This window comes from Pteropus medius, unplaced genomic scaffold (genome assembly GCF_902729225.1).
Source record: "Pteropus medius unplaced genomic scaffold, Ma_sr-lr_union100, whole genome shotgun sequence".
Lineage (NCBI taxonomy): Eukaryota > Metazoa > Chordata > Mammalia > Chiroptera > Pteropodidae > Pteropus > Pteropus medius.
Genome location: NW_024340851.1, coordinates 99268 through 117483, shown reverse-complemented (window position 1 = coordinate 117483; position 18216 = coordinate 99268). Strand labels below are relative to the sequence as shown.

At 34.2% G+C, this 18216-nt stretch overlaps 1 protein-coding gene across 13 annotated transcripts in view; it reads left to right on the top strand.

Moving 5' to 3' along the window:
- ATRX (ATRX chromatin remodeler) overlaps window positions 1–18216 on the top strand; it is a 261805-nt gene that overhangs the window by 217988 nt on the left and 25601 nt on the right. For 12 of the 13 annotated variants that reach the window (XM_039849234.1, XM_039849215.1, XM_039849209.1 and 9 more), the window contains 2 exons: window positions 15448–15625; window positions 16902–17096. In XM_039849234.1, coding sequence (XP_039705168.1) covers window positions 15448–15625; window positions 16902–17096 — 373 coding nt within the window. The remainder of the gene's footprint in view (window positions 1–15447; window positions 15626–16901; window positions 17097–18216) is intronic. The other variant, XM_039849260.1, reaches the window with a different exon arrangement.

The window sequence follows — 18216 nt, the reverse complement described above, 5'->3', positions numbered from 1 at the left end:
GATATTCAATTGCTCTAGCACCATTTGTTGAAAAGGTCACTTTGCACCACCAAATTGCTTTTGTGCTTTTGCGAAAAATCACTTGTCTGTGCTTATGGGGGACAATTTTGGGGTTTGCTGTTCTATTTCATTGATCCATATGTCTATCCATCCTTCTGCCATTACCATATAGTCTTGATTATTGTAGCTGTATAGTAAGGCTTTGTATTAGGTTGAGTAATATCTCCCATTTTATTCTACTTTTTCCAAATTGTTTTAGCTAGTCTGGTATCTTTCCCTCTATACATAAATATTAGAATACTCTTGTCTATGTCTTCAAAAATCTTGCAAGAATTTTAATGGAAATTTCATTAAACCTGTTATCAGTTAGGGGAGAACTGATATCTTTACTATATTAAGTCTCCTGTGAACACTATATCTCTCTCTGTAGATCTTTGATTTCTTTCATCACTGTTTTATAGTTTTTCAGCACATAAGCCTTATATACATTTTGTTAGATTTACACCTAAGTGTTTCACTTATTTTAATTTTTTTTTTATTTTTCTGTTACAGTTAGCATAAAATATATTTACTTCAGGTGTACAACATAGTGATCAGACAGTTATATAACTTACGAAGTGATCACCCTGATATATCTAGTACCCATCTGACACTATACGTAGTTATTGCAATGTTGACTATATTCCTTATGCTATACTTTACATCCCCATGACTATTTTGTAACTACCAATTGGTACTTCTTAATCCCTTCCCCTTTTTACTCATCCCTCCAACCCCCTTCCTACCTGGCAACCATCAAAATGTTCTCTGTATCTATGAATTTGTTTTGTTTTGTTTGTTATGTTTTTTAGATTCCACATGTGAGCGAAATCTTATGGCATTTGTTTTTTTCCGTCTGACTTATTCTACTCAGCACAATACCTTCTAGGTCCATCTATGTTGTTGCAGATGGCAAGACTTTGTGTGTGTGTGTGTGTGTGTGTGTGTGTGTGTGTGTGTGTGTGTGTGTGTGTTTATGGCTTTGACCAATATTTCATCGTATATATGTATCACCTCTTCTTTATCCATTCATGGACCTCCAGGATGCCACCATATATTGAATATTATAAATAATGCTGCAATGAACATATGGATTCACATGTCCCTTCGAAGTAGTGATTTTGGTTTCTTTAGATAAATACTCAGAAATTGGACTACTGGGTCCTTCTTTGTCTCCTTTGTCTCTTGTTATAGCCTCTGTTTCAAAGTCACTTTTGTCTGGTATAAGTATTGCTACCCCAGCTTTTTTATTTGTTTCTGTTTTCATGAAAGATATTTTCCCATCCCTTTACTTTCAGTCTATGTGTGTCTTCTGATCTGAAATGAGTCTGGTAGGCCGCATATGTAAGGGTCTTGTTTTCTTATCCATTTAGCCACCCTGTCTTTTGATTGGAGCATTTAATACATTTACATTTAAAGTAATCGTTGATAGATATGTAGTTATTGCCACTTTAGTATTTATATTTTTGGTCTTTTTTTCTTCTTCTTCTTAAAGCTGTTCCTCCAACATTTTCTTTAATACTGGCTTGGTAGTGATGAACTCTTAAGCTTCTTCCTATCTGAGAAGCTCTTTATCTGTCCTTTGATTTTAAATGATAGCTTTGTTGGATAGAGTAACCTTGGTTGTAGGTTCTTGATTTTCATCACTTTGGATATTTCATGCCAATCCTTCTGGCTTGCAAAGTTTCTCTTGATAAATCAGTCAACAGTCTTATGGGAGTTCCCTTGTAGGTAACTGTTTTTCCCTTGCTTCTTTTAAGAATCTCTCTTTGATTTTAACCTTTGTCATTTTAACTATGATGTGTCTTGGTGTTGGCCTCTTTGGGTTCATCTTGTTTGGGAGTCTGTGGGCTTCCTAGGCTTGGATGTCTATTTTCTTCACCAGGTCAGGGAATTTTTCAGTAATTATTCCTTCAAATACATTTTCAGCCCTTTACTCTCTCTCCTCTCTTTCTGATACTCCTATGATGTGAATGTTGTTACACTTGACGTTTTCGCAGAGGTCCCTTAAAACAGCAGTCCACAACCTTTTTGGCACCAGGGACTGTTGCTCCTATGAGAATTGAACATCTGATGATCTGAGGTGGAGCTGAGGCGGTGATGCTAGCGCTGGGAAGCGGCTGCAAATACAGTTGAAGCTTTGCTTTCTCGCTCATTGCTGTGTGGCCCAGTTCCTAACAGGCCACAGACAGTGTACCAGTCCACGGCCTGGGGGTTGGGGACCCCTGCCTTAAAATATTCTCAATTTTTTAATTTTTTCTTGTTGCTGTTCTGATTAGATGTTTTCTGCTACCTTACCTTCTAAATCACTTATTCAAGCCTCTGCTTCATCTAATCTACTGTTGATTCCTCCTAAGGTATTCTTCACTTCTGTTAACTATATTCTTCATTTCTGACTGGTTCTATTTTATGTTTTCTATCCATTTTTGTTTTCTCTGTTAAAGTCCTCACTGAGTTCATCTGTTCTTCCCCTAAGTTCATTGAGCATCCTTATAACTAGTGTTTTGAAAACTACATCTGGTAGACTGCTTGTGTTCATTTTGTTTAGTTGTTTTTCTGGAACTTTGTTCTATTCTTTCATGTGGGACATATTTCTTTGTCTCTCCAGTTTGTCTGCCTATCTGTGTTTGTTTCTTTGTATTAGATAGGGCTGCTCTGTCTCCCAGTCTTAGTAGAGTGGCCTTATATAGTAGGTGTCCTGTGAGGCCCAGTGGTGCAGTCTTCCTGGTCACCTGAGCCAGGTGCTCCAGATGTGTCCCTTGTATGGGTTGTGTGTGTTCTCCTATTGTAGTTGAGCCTCAATTGCTGTTTGCACACCAATGGGAGGAATTGACTTTCATACTGATTGGTTATGAGGATTGTCTGGTGAATACAGTGGAGGAGTTATTGTACAGGGCAGGATTCACTTAAATAGGGTTCCGGTGCCTGCCCAGTCTGCCCTTTGTGTGTGTCGTCCTCGGATGTGGCCTCTCATGGTCCAGAAGTGGCTACCACTCTGGGCTTGGAAGTGCCTTGAGATGCCAAGCCACAAACTGTGACTGAATGCTGCTAATGCCAGGCTTGGGGCTGCTTAACAAGTCGTACAGGGCACTCTGAGGCCAAATGCCACTTGTTCGGGTTTTGTGAACCTTTGAGAAGATTTCGGAGTCTGCAGCATGAGCCAAGACAGGCCATTTTTATGGAAAAGCCACTGGAATATGCTTGGTTAGACCTGCAAGTTGGGTGGGGCAGGATCTCAGGAAATTTCTAGGGTGGAGTGACCAGTGTTCCCAGGTTGATGGAGATTCATGTATGGCGGCTGCCTGCATGTGCAGGTTGAGTGGGGGAGGACTCAACAAAGAAACAGTAGATTCTTAAGGCACTTCTGTCTGGGAGAAAGCTGCCTCTCCAGCCCTTGCCCTGAAGCCAGACAATCTATTTTCTCTCCCTATGTCCATGGTGCCTTTGAAGTTGCTGCCCCAGCACTGGAGCTCAGTGCAAGTGAGTTCTTCTTCAAGTAATTCCATGTGTGGGCCCTTTAGAAAAACACCTGAGATTCCAGCAGCCCTTATCTCACTCAGCCACAGTCTCTTCTAGTTTTCACAGCCATAAGTTGTGGGACTTCTCTTCCTAGCACTGGAACTCTTGGCTAGGGAGCCTGGTATGGGCTGGGACCCCTCACTCTTCCAGGGGGACCTCTGCAGCTGAAAAACCCCTCCCAGTTTTTAACTGCCACATGCAGGTATGAGACCCACCCATTCAGCACCTCTGCCCCTCTGCTTGTCCTGCCAGTTTCGAGGTAACCCTTTCTGTATGATTTTAGTTGTAGGACTTCTGTTCATTTAGACTTCAGGTGACTCCCAATTATGGTTGTTCTATAGTTTAGCTGTAATTTTGATGTGGTTGTGAGAGGAGGCAAGCACAGGGTTTACCTACTCCACCATCTTGACCAGAAAATCAAGACTATTTCATTTTTTAAGTGTTTGTAAATAATACTGTATTTTTAATTTTTGTTTTCACATGTTCGTTGCTAGTATATAGAAATCTAATGGATTTTTGTGTTGCTATTTTACCTGTGATCTTGATGAACTCACTTATTTGTTCTGGGAATTTGTCCTTGAGACTTTCTACTTAGACCATTATGTTATTTGCAAGTAAGGATAGTTTTATTTCTTTCTATCTGATCTGTATGCTGTTTATTTACTTTTCTAACCTTATTGCACTGAGTAGAACTTCAGTAATATGTTGAATAGAAGTGATGAGTGTGGACATCCTTGCCTTCTTGATGTTAAGAGAAGAACATTCATTGTTGATTAACTATGATAGCTGCAGATTTTTTGTAGATACTCTTTCAAATTGAGGAAGTTCCCCCTCAATTCCTCTTTATTCCTGGTTTGCTGAGAATTTTTATTGTGAATGAGTATTTAATTCTTTCAGATACCTTTTCTGTCTCATTTAATATCATTTTTTTTCCTTTAGCGTGTTATGGTATATTACATAGATTAATATTCAAATATTAAAGAAGCCTTGCATTCCTGGAATAGTTCACCCACTTGATCATGGTGTATAATTCTTTTTATATAATACTGGTTTTTATTTGCTAATGTTTTGTTGGAGGATATTTATGAGATGCTGGTTTGTATATAGTTGTGTTTGTACTGTCTTTGTCCAATATTGGTATGAAGATAGTATTTTTCTCATAAACTGAGTCGAGAAGTGTTCTTTTTTATTTTCTGAAAGAGATGTATAGGATTTGTGTTAATTATTCTTAAATTTTGGTAGAATTTGCCAGTGAAACTTTCTGGCCTTGGAGATTTCTTTTTGGGGAGTTTTTAAATCACTAGTATTCAATTTCCTTAGTAGTTATAGAGCTACTCAAATTATCTATTTCATATTGAATGAGTTGTGGTAGTTTGTGCTTTTTAAGGAATTGTTTCATTTCACCTAAAATTCAAATTTATGCATAGATTGTTCATTGCATTGCCTTATTATCCTTTTGATGTTTGCAGTGTCTGTAGTGATAGCTTGTTTCATTCATGGTATTGGTAATTTGTATATTCTCGTGGTTTTTAGTCTTGCTAGAGGTTTGTCAGTTTTATTGATCTTTCAAAGAACCAGCTTATTGTTTTGTTGATTTTCTCTATTTTTTTCCTTTCTATTTTTCAGTTTCATCTTGCTTTGACTTTATTTCGCTCATATTTTTTCTTTTTTGAGGTGGACCCTTAGATTACTAATTTAAGACTTCTCCTCTTTTCTAATACAAGCATTTGGTACTGTGTTATAAATTTGAATTATAACATTTAAATTTATGTCATAAATTTAATTCGTATTATAAATTTCCGTCTTAGCACTGCTTTAGCTGTGTTAGACAAATTTTGATATATTTTCATTTCCATTCAATTCAGTGTACTTTTTTCCTTTGCGACTTCCGCTTTGACTCATAGCTAGAAGTATGTTGTTTAATTTCCAAGCATTTGGAGATTTCTAGTATTCAGGTATTGATTTCTAGTTTGATTCAGTTCTATTCAGAGAATATACTCTGTGTGATATCAGTTATTTTAAATTTGTTGTGCTTTGTTTTATGGCTCAAGATATGGTATATCTTGATATATCATAGATGTGCCCTTGAAATTAATGTATTTTCCTGTGATTGGGTGGAGTGTTATATAAATATTGATCAGAGTCTGTTCTTTTTTGGGGTTGTTGTGTTCTTTATTCTTGCTGGTTTTCTGTCTAGTTGGTTATTTTTGAGAGAAGAAGGTTGAAGCCTCCAACTATAATAGTGAGTTTGTGTGTTTTTCCTTTCAGTTTTTGCTTCCCATATTGTCAGCTCTGTTGTTTCAGATGTACACATTTAGGATTGTAATATCTCTCCCTATCTTTCATAAATTTTCTTTGCTCTGAAACCTACTTTATCTGATACCAATAATAGCCACTCTTGCTTTACTTTGATTGATGTTTACATGAATATCTTTTTTCATCCTTTTACTTTCAACCTACCTATTTTGTTAAATTCAAAGTGAGTATCTTGTTCACAGTATATAGTTGGGTCATGTTCTTTTTTTATTATGGTGACATTGGTTAACAAGATCCAATAAGTTTCAAGTGTACAATTCAACAGTATATTACATTGCGTGTTCACCGCCCATAGTTAGATTTCTTTCTGTCACCACATGTTTGATCCCTTTTACCCTCATCTACTCGCCCCCCACTCAGGAACCACTAGTCTATTGTCCATGCCCATGAGTCTCTGTTTGTTGCTTTTAGGTTTATATCCCACATATAAGTGATATCATGCGGTTTTCAACTTTTTCTGTCTGCCTTATTTTGGGGTTATGTTTTATTTTTTAACTCTGTTCATCTTCTTTTAAAAGGTGTGTATATAGTATTTGCATTTTTTATTGAGGTATAATTGACATATATTAGTTTCAGATGTACAACCATTTACATTTAATATAGGGCTTGAGGCTGCCATTTTATTTTTGTTCAATCTGTTATCTTTTATTCTATTTTCTTTTGTTTCTGATTTATTTTCCACCCTTCCTGTGGGTTACGTTTACCTTTTTTGGAATTCTATTTTGATTCATCTATAGTGTTTTTTAATGTATCTTTGTATAACTTATAGTGGTTGCTCTAAGTATTACATTATGTATATATGGCATCATAGTCTACTGGTGTCATCGCTGTATCATTTTGATTGAAATATGGGAACCTTATCCCTTTATGTCTCTTTGTCCCTCTCGTTTGTAATATAATTATCTTAAGTGTTTTTCTACATAGATTACCACATCAGACAGTGTAATAATTTTTTCTTCCACTATCAAACATAATTTTGAAAACTTGAAGGAAACTATTCACTCATATTTTGTTCTTTTTATTGTTTCTTCTTTCCTAATGTTTCACTATTCCTTCTTTTATCATTGCCTTTCTTCTTTGAGAACTTCTTTATTCATTCTTTTAGAGCAGGTCTGCTGGCAGGATTCTTTGAGTACCTTCATCTGAGAATTTCTTGACGACTTCATTGTTGAAGAATTCTGGGTTGGCAGCTCTTTCAGCACTTGAAAAACATCGTGCCACTTCCTTCTCGTCTTCATGATTTCTTATGAAAGACCTGCTGTTTTTATGAGTTTGGCTTTTTTAGATTCCACACGTTAGTGATATCATATAGTACTTATCTTTTTCTGTTGAATTTATCTCACTTAGCATAATTTGTTCAAGGTCCATCCCTGTGACAAGATGTCCTTCTTTCTCAGCTTAATAAATACTACATTGTATATATACATCATATTTTCCTTATCCATTCATCCATTGAGGAGTACTCAGGTTGTTTCCATATCATGGCTATTGTGAATAATGTTGTAGTAAACATGGGAATGCATATATCTCTTTGACATCCTGTTTTCATTTCTTCTGTGTATATACCCAGAAGTGCAATTGCTGGATTATATGGAAGATCTACTTTTAATTTTTTTGAGGAACCTCCATATTGTTTTCCATAGTGGCTGAAGTAATTAGTGAATGTAGACAGCAATATTTTATTATAATCATTAAACATACTAAGAGACCAGAACTTAATTATTCTAACCACTGTAAAGCAATGATAATTATATAATGTGGTAGAGGTGTTAATTGTCATTACAATGGCAATCATACTACAATATATAAATGTATCAAATTAACATGTTATACACCTTATTTTATACAATGTTTTATTTCAAATATATATATATTTTTTTAAAACTGCTGTTTTTTTAATTGTTCTTTTCCCCTATCAGAAAGGTTCTGTTTCTCACTTCTTTCAAGATTTTTTTCTTTATCTTAGTTTTTAGAAGTTTGTCTAGTATGTGTGTTGGTATGGATTTCTTTGACTTTACTCTGTTTGTGCTTTATTTATCTTGAATCTGTAGGTTGTGTTTCTTGCTAAATTTTGGTAATTTTCAGCCATTACATTTTGAATATTTTTATAACCCCTTCTTTTTTCATCTCCTTGAGGACTCTGATGACAAGAATATTAGATCTTTTATTATAGTGTCCTGTAGGTCCCTGAGTCTCTGTTTTTGTTTTGTTTTGTTTTTATTTGGTTTCTGTCTGTTGTTTAGATTGGGTCATTTCTATTGTTTTGTTTTCAAAGTTCATTGAATCTTTTGTTTTCTATATTCTACTGTGGAGCCCATCTATTGAGTTTTTTGTTTTTGTATTTTTCAGTTTTAAAATTTCCATTTGGTTCTTCTTTATAACTTCTATTTCTTTGCCAAAACTATTTTTTTATTTCTCTCAAGTGTGTTAATAATTGCTTATCTAAACATTAATATAATGACTGTTTTTTAAATCTGTGACAGTTTTAACATCTATGTCATCTCAATGTTTGTGTTTGCTGATTGTCTTTTCTCATTGAAGTTGAGATTTTCCTGGTTCTTGTTATGACAAGGATCTATTTATGTATTTATTTTTAAATTTTTAATTAAGTTTATTGGGGTAACATTGGTTAATACAATTATATAATTTTCAGATGTACATTATCATTTGACATCTGTATATTCTATTCTGCGTTTACCACCCAGAGTCCAGTTTCCTTCAGCTACCATATATTTGATCCCATTTACCCACTTCAACCTCCCCCAAACCTTATATTTGACCCCCTTTACCCTGTCTACCTCCCCGCTTCTCCCCCACCCCACTAGTAACCAGTAGTCTATAGTCCTCTGGTAACCACTGGCCTATAGTCCATGTCCACGAGTCTCTGTCCTGCTCATTTGTTGCTTTTAAGTTTATATCCCACATGTAAGTGATATCATGGGATTTTCAACCTTTTCTGTCTGGCTTATTTCACTTAGCATGATTATCTCGAGGTACATCCAGGTTGTCACAAATGGCAGTATTTCATCTCTTCTTATGGCTGAGTAATGTTTCATTGTATATATGTACCACAGCTTCTTTATCCAATCATCTACAGTAGGACAGTTTGGTTGCTTCCGTGTCCTGGCCACTGTGAATAATGCTGCTATGAACATGAGTGTGCAAATATCTTTTCGGATATGGATTTTTAAATCTTTGGGGTAAATACCCAGTAGAGGGATTGCTGGATCATATGGTAGATCAATTCCTAGTTTTTTGAAGAACCTCCATACTATTTTCCATAGTGTCTGTACCAATTTGCAGTCCCACCAGCAGTGTATGAGGGTTCCTTTTTCTCCGTATCCCCTCCAACATTTTTAATTACTTGTCCTGTTGATTGTAGCTATTCTAACAGGTGTGAGATGGTATCTCGTTGTGGTTTTGATTTGCATTTCCCTAATAGTTAGCGATGTTGAGCATCTTTTCATATATTTGTTGGCCATTTGTATTGTATGTCCTCTAGGGAGAAGTGTCTGTTCATGTCCTCTGCCCATTTTTTGTTGGATCATTTGTTTTTTTGTTGTTATTGAGTTGTATGAGTTCTTTGTATATTTTGGATATTAGGCCTTTATCGGAGGTGTTGCTTTAAGTCCAAGGTCCTTTGGTAAGGGGTCTGACAAAAATCTATTTAAATTGGGTGTTTGGTTATTATGTCATGAGAATGGGATCTTATTTAAATCTTCTGTTATAGCATATTCTGATACATATTCTGACGGGACATGAAGTTCCCAAACCTCATTACTGTCCATTGAAATTGGAAGTTCAGTGTACCCAGTAGGCTTCTGCCGATACTATCCTGGCTGGGAGGTTTAGGATTGCCTATTTACAACCCACTCTCATTGTCCTCTACTGACACTATAGGGGGTGACTTACTGCTGTTTGGGTGGTGGTATAATTCCTGACTCTCCACTAGGCTTTCTTTGATACTACCTCAGTAGGGAATGATAGGGTTTTTCTTACATCCGCTGGGTAGGGGCAGATGTTCTGGTTCCCTACATGGTCTTGACACTGCTGTGTCAGGGGGAAAACCTTGTTAACTCAGCCTTTTCTGACACCATCCTGGCATTGCCTTTTTATAACAAGCTGAAGGTAGAATTCTGGGCTTTCGACTCAGCCTTTAGTGACAAGGGTGGAAGTGCACTGCGTTTTTTCTGTACTGTTTGACTGGAGTTGAGCAGTTAGTATTTTAAAGTTTTCTGCCTTGCTAGATTGCCCCTTTTTGGTCGTTTGTCTAGAGAGCGCAGGCTTTTCTTGGAAATTTTTTTGACAGCACCCACTGGTGTTTCCAGGTTGTTGGGTTCTTCAGCACTCGGTCTGGGATATATAAGACAAATAGAAAGCCCATGGAACTCACTGCCATGTTGTTTCTTAGGTCCCAAGGTCCCTAGCCAGTCTGCCTCCTCCTCCTCAGCTTTCAGAAAGTTCTTAGATTTGTTTTATATATAATATTTAGGAGTTTTATCTGTACTTATTGTGAGGAATAGGAACCAGTATATCTACTCCATCTTTCCAGAAATGGAAGTCTAAAGATTAAACTTTTTAGAGAATTATTGTATCTGTCTTTTGGCAAGTATGTATGTGCATCTAGATGTGAGATTGCTGAGTAAAAGATATGTCTATATTTGGTTTTAGCTTATACTACCAGAACATTTTTCCAGAATGATTGTACCAGTTTGCACTCACACCAGTAGTGTGTTTCAGTTGTTCTCTTTCTTCATTATCACTTGATGGGTTTTTCTTTTAAGTCATTGCGATAGATATGTAGTGGTAAGGCTTCATAGTCTTAACCTGTATTTCTCTGAGAATGAATTCCAGGTGGTTTGTAGATTTAAATGTGGAAACTTCAACAATAAAGGTTTTAGAAGGAAACAGCAAAGTGTATTTTCCTAATCTTGCTGTAAGAAAATTGTCATAAACAAGACACACAAAGTACTAACCATAAAAGGAAAGGTTGATAAGTCGAGCTTCATTAAGATTAAGAACTATATTCATCAAAGGCATTTCACATTAAGAATGAAAAAACAAACCACAAAGTAGAAGCTATTTTCAAATACATAAATCCAAAAACTCTTATCTAGAATTTACAAAGAATTTTTAAAAATCAGTTGGATAAACCAGACAAACCCATAGAACGATGGACAAAAAACTTGAAAAGGGCAAAAGACAATATCCAAATGGCCAGCAAACATACAAAAAGGTGCTGATGTTTATTAATCATCAGATAAATGCAAATTAAGAATGTTTTTGACAAAAGTACAAAAGTATTTCAGTGGAGGAAGGATAACATTTTCAACAAATGGGATTGAAACAATTGGATATTCATAAGCTGAAAATGAACCCTTGACCCTAAACCTCATCTTTTGACAAAAATCAAGTCAAAATTATCATAAATCTAAATTGAAAACATTATACTTGTTTAAGAAAACACAGAAGAAAATCCTCAGGAACCTAGATAAGGCACAGAGTTCTTAAATGACACCAAAGGCATTTAATCCATTAAAGAAAACTATCAATACATGGACAATCAAAATTAAAAACTTTTGTCTGTGAGAGACCTTGTAAGAAGAGGAAAAGACAAGCCATAGACTTGGAAAAAATATTTGGAAATAGCTTATCTAACAAAGGGCTCATAAAGAATTCTCTAAATGTAACAATAAGAAAACAAACAATATTCAGTTAGAAAAGGCCAAGAACTTAAACTGACACTTCACTCAAGAGGATCTATGCATGGCAAATAAGCACATGAAAAGATGTTCAACATCTCTAGCCAATAGGGAAATATAAATTAGTCACAGCCAGATAGCACTTCATATCTCTCAGTATGGTTAAAATAATAAATAGTGACACTATCAAATGCTGGCGAGGATGCAGAGAAACTGGATCTTTCTTGCAATGCTGGTAAAATGGCACAGCCACTCTTCCTGAAAAAACAATTTGGTAGTTTAAAAAAAATAAACATATGCCTACCATACAACCCTGCCATCACGTTCTTGAAAATTTATGCCAGGAAAATGAAAACTTATTTTCACATAGAAACCCATTCACAGATGTTCATAGCAGCTTTATTTGTAACAGCCTAAAACTGAAGACACCCCAGATGTCCTTTAATGCGTGAATGGATAAACAAATTGTGGTATATGCATATAATGGAACACTGCTCAGCAATAAGAAGGAATGAACTATTGATATTGATCTAAGAACAACTTGGGTGGATCTCAAGGGTATTATGCTGAGCGAAAAATGCCAATCTCCAAAGGTTATGTACTTTATGATTCCATAAGGCATTCTTGATGTGACAGAATTATAGTGATAGAGAACAGATTAGTGATTGCCAGATATTTAGGGTTCAGGGGAAGATATAAATATAAATACTAAGGGATAACACAAAGAAAGGTTTTTTGTGGTGATGAAACAGTTCTGTATCCTACTTGTAAAAGTTACACGGTTCAACATATATGATAAAATTTTACAGAGCTGTGCATCAAACAAAATAGTCCATATAGAAACTGGTGAAATCCAAATCAACTGTGTGCCTAAATACATAGTATTATGCCAGTGTCAATATCCTGGTTTTGATAATATACTTTAGTTACATAAGTTATTACCATTGGGGAAAGTGGATGAAGGGTACATGAAAACTCTCTGAACTACTGCTGTACATTCTTGCAACCCTTAAACTATTTTTAAAGGTTATAATTTAAAAAAGGCAATACCATGAGTTGTCAAGGATCTGGAACAGCTAGAACACTCATATACTGCTGGCTGGAATGTAAATTGGAATAGCCACTTTGGAGAACTCTTTGTGCAGCTTTAGCAGTACAATACATATACCGTATAACCCAGCAATTCTACTTTTAGATATATACCTAACAAAATACTTCCGTGTTTTTACCAGCAGATATATATATACAAGAAGGTTTATAGCAGCACTATTCAAATAGTGGTTCATATTTTAATTGTTTTGAGTGTATACTTGAATACTGATGTTTAGTATTAAAGCATCTAAAAATATCATGGTTAATTTATCTCAGTATAGACTACATATTCCAGACTGAATAATATTAAAGGTTAAATAGTTGTAAAATAATTCTTAATACCAGTTCTGTCACTTGACCGTTTCTTTGTTTATTTTTCTTTTGGAGGCAAATTAAACAACTTTGCTTCCCACTTGTATGCTTTTAAAAACCAAAACATGTCGTTGGCCACATCTATACCTTATAAATAAATACCTCTATTATTGTAAATTAGACTGCATTACAATTGTTTTTTATTAAATTTATTGGAGTGACATTGGTTAATAAAATTATATGGGTTTCAAGTGTACAAATCAATAATACATCATATGTATATTGCATTGTATGTTCACCACCCAGAGTTAAATTTCTTTCTATCACCATATATTTGACCCCCATTGCCCTTACCTGTCCTCCAACCCCCCATTCCCTCTGATAACCACTAATATACTGTCCTTGTCCATGAGTCTCTGCTTGGTTGTCTTGTTTGTTGCTTTCAGTTTCATATCCCATATATGAGAGAAATCTTATGGTTCTCAACTTTTTCTGTCTGACTTATTTTGCTTAGCATGAATATCTTAAGATCCATCCATGTTGTCGCAAATGGCAAAATTTCATCTTTTCATCTTCCTAGTCTATCTTAGTATTTGGGATGCATAACAGTTTTTATAAGCATGACTTTTAAACCCATTCAGCTCTTCGTTAATGGTAGATACCAAAGTGTTTTAAAGTTCTCTACAAGGTTTTCTGGTTTTTTGTGTGTGTTTTAACTTACATAGTTTACACCATTCTATATGCTTGATCTTTTTGCTGGTGTGGAATAGATGTAAATAGCTGGAGTAATTTTGTGACAGCATTTACCCATAACTCTTAAATATTCCACTAATTAAAAAGAGCACAGTTTGTTTTCTGTGATAAATATGTATTATTAGAGAAGCATAAAGAACAAAAAAATTATTGTAATCCCAGTGACCAGAGATAACCACTGTTATCATTGTAGGTATGTATGTTTTGTTTTTCAATGCATTTGCAGTTATACTTAATAGGGTTCTATATCCTTTTTTTCCACATAAATTGTAGAATTTTAATGGTAGTGTAACCTGTTGAATAGCTAGGATATAATTTAGTTCTCTGTGTTATACATATTTTTTGTTTTCAACCTTATGTTCTTATAAGGCTTGGTATATAAAGGCATTTTGTGGAGGTGGTTGAGAACTTATTATATTCTAGGAATTTTCTAAGTTACCAACGGTAAACAAATTATATAGTTATCCAATGGAATATTATGCAGCTACCAAGGATGATGTTTATCATGAAATTTGAGGTAATGCCCAAAATATAAACTGTATATACAGATACTATCTTGTCTCTGTAAAGCCAAAAATATATATGCTTAGGAAAAAGAAACCTATAGGAAATGTACCATGATTTGAATAGAGATTGTTTCTGGGAAGTAGAACTGAGTAATTTTTTTTTCTTTAAACTTGTTTACATTTTCAGAAAGTTATGTATACTCTTTTAAAAATTTTTCTTTATATCAAAATAATATATTTTCATATTAAAAAAAACACATTGTATTATAAGCCTTAAAATTAAAACCAATCCCTTTACCAACCCCTTCCTACCCATGATTTCTACTCTGTAGGTAATCGATATCAACTCTTGGCAATTGTTCTGGTATTTACTTACATACATCCTTTCTACAGTCTAAGGTGTGAATTTACCCACATGTATACACACACTTTTACTTATTCATTTTCTCAATATATATTTTTCATAATATTTGCCTAAATCAGTTTGGAGTATTTGCTTTATTGTGACTATGTAAATATTCACACTTATTCCATTATTGAAATACTATGATTACTTTTCCTTTTTTGTATACCTGTTTGATTTTGTTTTTACCACTTGCTTAGTTTTCTATGAACCTATCACTCATTCCCAAATTCTCCTACAGAAGTATGAATTCTTGTGCTCTGACAGCAGATTATTTCAGTTTCATTTTTTTTTTCCTTGAACACATCCTTCCTGGAGCCCTCTGTCTTCTTGATCCTCTTTTAGCTACCTCAGTACCTTGCATCTATCTAACTTCTCATCTATCATTACGCTAATTGTAATTGCATATCAGTCACCCCTACTACACTCAGCTCCTTGGGCACTGTCATTTTGATATACTTAGTTCTCATAATAGTACCAAACACAATATGGACTTCGAGTTATAGATTAAATTTCTACATTTACTCAGAAATCTGTAAAATACTGTGAATACTTGTAAACGTGATTTTCATATTTATCTTTATTCCCAAATCAGATGATCTCATTTTCCAGCAATAAGATTCTTCCTGGGCAGATAAATCTTCAACCTGACTCTTTAGACATGTCTTTTCTTCTTCAATAAGTGAGAAATGAATTCTCTGCACTCCTAATTGTTCAAAAAACTGCCTTAAGATTTAAAAGTCATAATTAAAATATCTGTGAAACAATCATTACTAAAGCATTTGTTCTATATTTTCATTTTCAGAGGACGATTGTTTATCATTTCCACCAAAGCAGGATCTCTTGGCATTAATCTGGTAGCTGCTAATCGAGTGATTATATTCGATGCTTCTTGGAATCCATCTTATGACATCCAGAGTATATTCAGAGTTTATCGCTTTGGACAAACTAAACCTGTGTATGTATATAGGTTCTTAGCTCAGGTAGGTTTATAATTTATAGTCTCATTCTTTTTTTCATATCGAAAGGTTGGGTGAAACTGATAACGTTTTTCGAGTGCAGAACATATATGCATTAGAGGGGCAAACAAAGTTGAAAACATCATTCCTACATGTAAAGCAGTGGAAATCAATTTTGGCCTCTCATGATTTTCTCTTTTGTATTTTGTCCATATCTGTGATGTCAGCTTTCTCAGATTGAGATGGATTTGCATGGGTGAACAGATTTAGCATTTTCTTGCTAGTTCAGGAAAGTAAAACATTTATAGTTCTTTTACTTAGCATACATAGAAAAGTCAGTAACTAAATCTAATTTGCTTATAGACATGAAGGTCAAATGATCATTGTTTTTAGTAGCCACCAGATAGCCTCTTAATTTCAAGAGTGTGGATCAATATGAAGAAAAAGTTAACTTTTTATAGTAACGAATATATATTATTTTCTGGGTAAGAATATTAAAGTCATTACCTTTAAATATAAATTCAGGTATTAAAAACAGATACTGAAATTTAAGAAAAATAAATGAAATGAAATTGGTGGATGCAGTTCAAGGTAATAACAGGTTTATAGAATCAAGTTTTTCTTTTAAATGGTACATCTGCTTTGGGAGTGGTTGCTATCCTCTTCATCTCCCTACAAATCTGGGCTTCTCAATCAGAGACTGGTTTTTATTGGTAGATCCTGGTTCATTTGATCCTCATTAGTACATGATATAATTGGTAAACTACACCATAAATTCTTTCTTATTATTTAAATTAAGAGCCCCTTTACATTCTAATTTAGAATGCCAAATATGTAATAGGGCGTTTTAGTTATATTTTCTGTCTTGAAATTATAGAAGGTAAGGCTCGATATAAAGATTGTTTATAGTGATTGCTGAGAGCTTATCATATTCCATTGAAAAGGAATTAAGCTGCTCTCTTGCATTCTTATTTCAGTAACCCCCTAAAATCTTATTTTATGTACTCCTTTATTTCTACTTACCTTGGTTATCTAACTGCTGTCCTACTTCCACCACGTTCAGAAATATATAAAGCAACACACATATCATATTAGTAAGAGAATTATTTTTGTCGAGATAAACGATGCTGAACAGATAAAATTTCTCATGAATTAAGTAGCATTACCAATAAAATTTGCTTTATGGCAGTATATTACTATGAAGTTTTGCCATTTTGTATTACCCAATAACTATATTTCTTCTTGATTAAGTTTCATGTTTACAATATTTATTTGTGTATTGTTCCTTCTTTTTACAAAGGGAACCATGGAAGATAAAATTTATGATCGGCAAGTAACTAAGCAGTCACTGTCTTTTAGAGTTGTTGATCAGCAGCAGGTCGAGCGTCATTTTACCATGAACGAGCTTACTGAACTTTATACCTTTGAGCCAGACTTATTAGATGACCCTAATTCAGAAAAAAAGAAGAAAAGGGATACTCCTATGTTGCCAAAGGTAAACATCTTTAGATTATTAGCTTAAAAAAGCCAAGATGGACCAAGGAAATTTTACTACTACTATAAAAATTAGTCATCTGACTAAAGCTATATTTTAGAATTTTCAAAGAGAATAAAATTATATTTAATGAAAGGGTGCTTGGTCAATTTTCCATATAACACCACAAAAAGATAGTATAATCTGAAATACATATTTTATGCAAAATAAAAAGTTCGATCTTGCAGAAAAAGGTTTCTAAGTTGAAACCTTAAAGGAAATAGGATGGTTCTCTTTTAATAACTTCCAGTAGAGGGCATCCATAATTTTAATAATTGTATATGAAAGTTAATGTTCTCTTCCTTAACATTTCTTGCTGTCATATAGCAATTAAGAATCAGCAAATAAAAGTGTTTCTTACTTGATATATTTCACTGTCATAAAGCAGGTAAGATATGGAAAAGGACCTTAGAAGTAATCTAGTGAATCCCTCTTGTTTTATAGATGAAGAAACTTAAGGTCAGAGACGTTCAGTGACTTGTCCACAATTTTCAGCTAATAAGTGGCAGGGCCAGGACGAGTATCTATATCTGGCTTCCGGTCCATCGTTCTTGGATAAGAAAACATTTTTAATATTAATATAGAAATTTAATATAATGGTAAATATTTTGACCTTTTTGAACATAAGAGAAAACTATATGTTCTCTGATCTAAATAAGGAGTTTATTTAAACCTATTCTAGTTATCTAAAAAGCCGTCTGGGGGGAATTGTTGGGGGTACTTTTCCTGTTACCTTGGTTTCAAATTCAAGCACTTAATATTCCATATATCTATCTCTTAAGAGATTTGGGAAAGCATCTGTCAGATTGTGGTATCGCTCTACCAAAGCCACTTTAGTCATTTGTAAAAAAACCTCAAAAGTATGTTCTCGATATGGTTGGACACATTTAATTAAAGTAAAAGGTAACAATAATAATTACTAATTCTAATATAAATTATTTATTTATCCAGTTAATTTTTAACATAAATGTCAAAGTAACATGAATGTTAAGCATTTAGAATTTTTTAATGTCCTTTGTCTACATAAGCAAATATTTGGTTTTCTAATCTTATTGAACTTTTCTTCCATTTAAAGTTCACT